Source organism: Aricia agestis, chromosome 14, assembly GCF_905147365.1.
Source record: "Aricia agestis chromosome 14, ilAriAges1.1, whole genome shotgun sequence".
In the NCBI taxonomy this organism is placed as follows: Eukaryota; Metazoa; Arthropoda; class Insecta; order Lepidoptera; family Lycaenidae; genus Aricia; species Aricia agestis.
Genome location: NC_056419.1, coordinates 3,994,651 through 4,001,953, shown reverse-complemented (window position 1 = coordinate 4,001,953; position 7,303 = coordinate 3,994,651). Strand labels below are relative to the sequence as shown.

Sequence of the window (7,303 nt, the reverse complement as noted above, 5' to 3'; positions counted from 1 at the left end):
GGCTTCTTCTTCCTTGTCTCCACCAGTGTGAAGCCCTCCTCATCGCACCCCATGCTCTCGTCCTTGCCAGGTCGAGAAGACTCCACCTTACGGCTCTTCGTAGCCTTGCAGCGGCTCTCCTTAGTCTTGCTACTCTCCAGAGCCTTGCGGCTCACATTCTCCCCATTTGTTTTCGCCCGCGGGGGAGGTGCGGGGCGACCAGCAACAGTCGCGTAGTTTTGCTGAGTCGCCTGGGGACTTGGCGTCGGCGCAACCGGGAGGGGAGCGCGGGCGGGGGCGGCAGTGGCGGCGTTCGTTGACGATATGAAAGACGGGCGTGAGTGTGAAGAGAGAAGGACGACGTTTGATTTTTTGGGTCAGTAGCCCTCTTAGTCGCAATTTCATCAACGACTTTTAAAGTTAACGCTCGAATTAGTATCACGTTACCTCTTTTGTTTTTCTTATGAATGAAAGAGAAGACATGACATTTTAACAAGCTGTTAACACTAACAGACGTTGGTGAAATTGGGGCTTAATATGCTACATTTCCTAGCTAAGTCATACTCTGACGCATCATAGAATACATTAAAAAAGCGTATACAAACATCATAATTGAATCGCAGTACTAATCTCTTGACTTCGCAAACCTACACTTCACACGCAAAAAGAACCACCATGATTACACGGCACCATAGTAATCTCGCCTCATTACCCCAACAATCCACGAGACATTTTTTCAATTATCCTTGCCACCGTGGATGCAATCACATTTTCTTTTATTTACGTCTTGCCGTGTAATTTTGATGTTTACTCCCTTTCTTGGCATGATAGCCAGCTACAAATTGAAATAACATTCTTATATTTAGCTTACGTTTGTACGTCTTCGAGGAAAGATAGATGAAAAAGGTCGTTCCTTTTTTGCAATTAGTTTTAGATAATAATAGACGCGTTTTTCCTAAAATAAAAACGCATATTAAATACTTACCTTATTTGAAGCTTACATGCTTTGAGAGAGACCTCCTCTGTTTTCCGGTTATTCTTCCATCTCTTTCTAACGCTATATCTTCTATCCCTTTCCAATTCTACTCCCAACACCAGCAGGGCGCGAGATTGCAGGCTCGGCGCCATCCGCCATTGAGGTCGAAAGCACCAGGCAGAAATTACTGTGTAAGCTTCAAATAAGGTAAGTATTTAATATGCGTTTTTATTTTAGGAAAAACGCGTCTATTAAATCCTTGGTTTATTTGAAGCTTACATGCTTTGAGACGTGTTTGTTATCGCCTGGTGTTGGGGAACGCCAATGTGAATATTGGAACCATATGTGATAGGTTACCAATGGGGAAAAATAAAATTATAATTTATAATATTATGCTAACATAGGCTGAGAATGAGCCTAGGAACCTTTAATTAAGGTGGAATTGGAATCACTGTTAAATAAGAATAATAAATGAAAATATAAAGGTATCAAAAAGTAATAACTATATTAATGATGAAATATAAAATAAATTCAACACTAAAGTAGTTTGAATACCTCAGGTACAACAATAGTTAAAGAAAAACATATTATACAAATAATGCTAAATGCAATTTAATAGTAGTAGTGTCCATAATATACTTACAGACATTACAAAATTAGGGGTTAAATCAAAGATAGTTAGGATAGGTACATCAATAATAAAAATATTAATCAATGCAGTGTCGAAAACTGATCCTAATATTATTGCAATAATAGGACTAGGTAAGTATTATTATTAAATAGATAACAATATTAATTGATTTTAATTTACAGAATTGAAATTGTTAGTGACATTAGTATCATTGCTAGCAGATGCTAACATTATCTCTCTCTTGTAAAAGCGTGCAAATGTGTTGCTAGAACGCCAATTACCCCTAGCCAGAATTTCGTCTAAGGGCAAGTTGTTAGCCCAGTTTTTGGATGCAACAGCTGACCGTATGCTGCCAGGGGGAGCACTAATGCCCGCATCAGCTAGCACAGACTTAATCCAGCCCGCAATAACAGTTCTGCTGGCTGCTTTAACTTGGCCCCTAATCGTAAGAAATAGATTTGAGCAATTACTTAATGCTCGTTTCTCATGATGCAAATTTACCAACGTCTTTACCCAAAAAACTGGATTTAAATTATGGTTATTAGCGTTTGATAATAGCCTCCAGCCAGATTGTCTGTAATTAGCACTATCGGTCTTTGAACCAAATAGAGGCCATAATATTAAGCTGTCACTATCCTCAACCAAATGGTCTGAATCTACAGCCAATAAGGTCAAATCGTGCACACGTCTACCCGAACATAAAAGAAGCAAGGTTGCAGTATGTCTCGAAACAGAGAAAGCACTTCTTTTGTCTATACTAACATTGGAAAGAAAGGTTGCCAATTTGTCAATATCCCAAACAAAGCGATTGCGAAGAATAGGCTTAGATAAGGCAATCGATTTTAGTATGTGTTTGACCAGGACGTGCGAACTAAGTTTACTATTGTCTTCAATGCTGCATAAGGTCGATACCACAGATTTGTGCACTAAGATTGTGCTGTATGACAATTTGTTAACAATGTGCAGGTCTGCGAGATATCTTGCTAATACTGGTCCGCTAGGGTGTTGAGGATCAATATTATGACTGCTTGCCCAGTCAATCCACCTCCTCCAAGCTACCTCATAGGTTTTAAGAGTCGAAGACCTCCAAGAAGACCTGAGTAAATGTACTTGGTTCTCAGACCAATCATTTAAGCTCGTAGACCACCCCCACATATCCAGACCTCTAGAGTCATTTCCTGACATCTGGTTGGTGGCAGACCCGTCGCAGTATCTATCAGGTTCTGAGCAAGATTTTTGATTGTGTATGGAGCCGCTACCGCACGGCTCTTCAAATCTGCTCTCCAAAATACACGATTCCATCGTGGGGCTACGATCAGATATAATCCCCGCGCTGAGTTGAGATGGGATAGCACCTTCGGTATCAGATATGGGGGTGGAAATAGCCACGCAAGGTGCTAATTCCACCGCCGGGAAAATGCATCGTGGAATACTGCCTGATTGTCGTTCAGGTCCAGAGATACGTAATTGGAGACCACGTGGGCTCGACTCGATGCTAGTAGGTCTATTATCGGTGTCCCGAATTTGGTGAAAATTTTCTCTGTGCATGTCTGTACCAGATGCCACTCGGATAGCATCTTGTGTCGCGATAGGTGATCGGCCGTGCTGTTGAACATGCCGGGAAGGTACTGAGCTGTCAGATTTATTTGAAAGCGATCCAGAAGTTCGAACACTCTGTAAGTCGTCGTCATCAGTGGAAATGATTTCATCCCCCCCTCGTTTCGCAGATAAGCTACAACTGTTTTGTTGTCGCACTGGAAGAGTGTTGTTGTTTGAGCTAATGAGTGACCGTGGCTCTCGAGGACCTTTAAAATCGCTAGCATTTCTTTTATGTTGCAGTGAAGATGTTGTTCTGCAACACTCCAGCTTCCTGACAACGACTGGTTGTCTACTTGCGCACCCCACGCTACGTCGGAAGCATCTGTTGTCACGAAGTGGGTTGGTGGTGGGAGATGAATTGGAGTCGTGCGATGACATTCCTGAAACCACCATCTTAGTTCTGATGACACTTCGCTTGGAATGTGCACCATTCGTCTGGCTGGTGCGCGTAGTAACGGTTTGAGGAACCTGAGTAACGCTCGAAGGTGTAACTTGCCTCTGGGTACGACGAACGTCGCAAAGTTTAATATTCCTATTAGGCTTTGTAGGTCTTCCAAACATGTTTCGCCCAGGGATAATACACATGAAATTTTCTGTTTGATGGTTCGAATTTTGTCTACAGGAAGACATTTTGTATTGTTCCAAGGATTCCACGTGATGCCCAGGAAATCTAGAGCTTTCAGGGGTTGAGTCATAGATTTTTCCTGATTTATCTGCCAGCCTAGGTACTGGAGACGGTTGATTAACACTTGGCAGTGGCCCTGAAGAATGAGTTTGTCTTGGTGTGCAATGAGAAAATCGTCGCAATAAACGATTACTCTCAGGTTTTGGTCCCGAAGAGTCTCCGCGATCCAATTCGTCAGAGATGTGAAAACTCTGGGCGCAGTGCTGAGGCCGAAAGGAAGACAAGTCATTTCCAAAAGCTGTCCTCGATAGATTAGACGTAAAAATCTTCTGTGACCCGTGGCAATTGGAAGGTGAAAGTACGCCTGCGAGATGTCTACTTTGCACAGCCAATCGTTTGGCTGTAGAAATCCCGGCACACGAAACATGTTTATAAGCTTGAACGGCTTTGTAATTACGTAGTCGTTGAGAGCTTTTAGGTTGAATATCGGACGATCGGATCCGTCGCTCTTGGGCACAAGAAACATCGTGGACAGGAAGCTCGGCGATGGCTTTGCCACTTCTAGTACACCCTGGTTTTTCATTGTGCTTATTATAGCAGTCATTGATTCGGACTCTCTGGTCACAAAAGTGTTGCCTAACAACTGGGGTGTCATTAGCGGTGGTTTTTGATGGAAAGGTATACGGTAACCTTTTATTATACGAAGCAGGGACTGAGGGGCACCTAGTTTCGCCCAACGATGACGATACTGCCGCAACCTCCCTGCTTTGAAGATTCGAGAGTCAGAATTTTCGTTTTTTTGACGAGGAGTTATAATCAGGCTGGCCTCCAGCTCGTTTACGGTTGGTTTTACCTTGACTGGGCTTGTTCTGATTGTTTCCAGTCGAACGAAAGGGATTTTTATAGCCTCCCATGCGGCGGTCGGCATTATGAAAATTTTTTCCTTTAGAAGAACAACCGTGAGTATAGCCTTGCGAAGACTGGTGGTAATATGCGCCCTGCGAGGGCTGGTATTGTTGATGTGAAGATCCACTACAACAGGTTTTATTGGTACCCTGCGAGGGCCCTGTAAAATAAGCCGGCCCCTGCGAGGGGAGGCGCAAAGCCTTACTAGGTCCTGCTTGCGAAGCAGAACCCGAACTAGGCCTGGTGAGAGGCCGAAATGCCTTTTTTATACCCCCAAACTTCTCAAGTGCCGATGTAAAGTTTTCAGCGCCAAACAGATGACGATCCGATGGCGGAATCTTACGGAGGGCAACTTTTACTAGAGGGTCACGGACATAATTAGTGATGCCATCTCGTCGCATCTGAATCACTTCAGCTCTATGTCCACACACCAGTTGCAGCAGGTCTGACGAGACCTTATGGAATTCACCTTGAGAAAAGAGCTGTGTCACCTTTTCCTGAAGTCCCAACGGGCTAACATTTTGTTCCTCGCGGGCCCATGCAAGTAGGTCCGTTAAGGATGCAGCAAGTGCTTCTCTTTGTTTGAGAGCACAAAAGGTAATGGCTGCGTATGCTTTGTCCGCATACGTTAGGTGTTTCAACTGGTCATATTCCTTAACTTCGTCATTACAGTCAAGGTCTATGAAACCAGGGGTGTGATTGTATAATTTTTGCACTTCAGCATACCTAACCTCACTCCATTCGCTCCTATTAAAATACTGTATTTCATTTAAATTATTTATGTAACTATCAGGCGCTTTCGGAACGGCGGGTTCCTTTAATTTTATTTCAAGGTCAAATTTAAATTGTTGCTGTTCATTATCTGGTAACAAACTAACTCCGTCAACATCTTTATAAATAATTCCGCTTACACTATCGTCTAAAACATCGCTATCATAAGCCTCGCCACGCGGTGGTGCAGGCGGCTGCGGCAATATTTCACACAAATTGTTAGACAAGCCGCCATGATATGAAATTTGATTACGTAACTCAATTATTTCATTTGTCAAGTTAGTGATTCTTTTATCCTCGAAATCTCGTTTACTCTTTTTACTTTTACGACGATGACGATTACTACGTCGCTTGGATCGTTTTTTCCTACGATCGGACCCCGACGACGCGGACGAGCTTGAGGAGCTTGAACTATTGCTAGAACTGCTACTAGTACTAATCCGACGCCTGTGATCGGCTTTATTCGAACTAGGAATCATTCCTGATTCAGAAATATCGTTCGCTATATTGTCCGCCGTGTTGTCCATTGTCTGAAAAAATTTTTCTTTTCTGGACCAAAAATTGAAGGTAGTTGTGAAAAACGAAAAAAATATTAAATCACTAATGCTTAGAAATTATGATTGAATATTCACAACCGTTAAAATTAAACTTATCTACAGTATGAAAACTAAATTTCAAAACTAGAAAGCGTTAGAATAATTTAGAAATAATGTGTGCTTAGATTCGAACGGTAGCACCGTTAAAATAATTTAAAATCAGCATGGAAATAATTGTGTGAACTTACGTGAATGGATTTCACAAGTTGCAGCACAAACGAACAAATGAACTTGAATCTATTTTTAGAAACAAATTTCACTAAGCACTGAATTAAATACGTTCTTGTCGCTTCGGAAAACAGAACGCCAATGGCGGATGGCGCCGAGCCTGCAATCTCGCGCCCTGCTGGTGTTGGGAGTAGAATTGGAAAGGGATAGAAGATATAGCGTTAGAAAGAGATGGAAGAATAACCGGAAAACAGAGGAGGTCTCTCTCAAAGCATGTAAGCTTCAAATAAACCAAGGATTTAATGATTATGTTGCTAAATGACGCCCGCAATTTCGATGCCCCAAAATTCGTTTATCGCGTGGGAACCGTACATTCTATGTCCTTTGTCCTAAAGTATCCTATGTCCTTTCCCGGGACTCAAAGTATCTGCATACCAAATTTTAGCACAGTCGGTTCATCGGTTAGGGTGTGAAGAGGTAACAAACAGATAGACTCACTTGCGCATTTATAATATTAGTATCGATCAATTAACTGACCAACAAGTTCTATCTCATGGATCATTGATCTACAAACCTGTCCGATCGCAATTGAAATCATAACTGTACCAAATGGCCATCTTGAAAGCTATTATTTAATCAGTGGAGCCATCTTGAATGTCCTAGATAAAATGCACTTCCAACGATCAGATCTTTTATTGCGCTCGGCGGAGTCATTTGCAACAATTAACGTACTTGCTACTTTAACGAACCAATTACTCATGAATAGACTGCCGTTAATTGATTTCAGTGAGGTAAAACTAAAATTTATAGTTCATTTCAACTTTCAGTGATTTTATAGAATCAAAGAGGTTTCGCGTAGCGCAAAATTGTAGGACGGACGGTTTTATTATAATTTGATATTTCTATAAAAAAAATTAACGTGGGAGAGCCATGCTTCGGCACAAATGGGCCGGCTCGACCGGAGAAATACCACGTTCTCACAGAAAACCGGTGTGAAACAGCGCTTGCGCTGTGTTTCGCCGAGTGAGTGAGTTTATCGGAGGCCCAATCCC

At 42.2% G+C, this 7,303-nt stretch overlaps 1 protein-coding gene across 1 annotated transcript; it reads right to left on the bottom strand.

Annotated features, from left to right (window-relative positions):
- Nucleotides 1–2,983: 2,983 nt before the first annotated feature.
- On the bottom strand, nt 2,984–6,294 carry LOC121733913. The gene is made up of 2 exons (XM_042124314.1): nt 6,272–6,294; nt 2,984–6,017 (listed from the first exon to the last, which is right to left on the bottom strand). Exon 2 carries the CDS (start codon nt 4,736–4,738, stop codon nt 2,984–2,986), a length of 1,755 nt encoding a protein of 584 aa, XP_041980248.1. The 5' UTR covers nt 4,739–6,017; nt 6,272–6,294.
- Between the last annotated feature and the right edge of the window lie 1,009 nt (nt 6,295–7,303).

Bases quoted from the DNA above. Each gene is read 5' to 3' on its own strand.
- LOC121733913 (XM_042124314.1), bottom strand. From the start codon at position 4,738: ATGCCGACCGCCGCATGGGAGGCTATAAAAATCCCTTTCGTTCGACTG.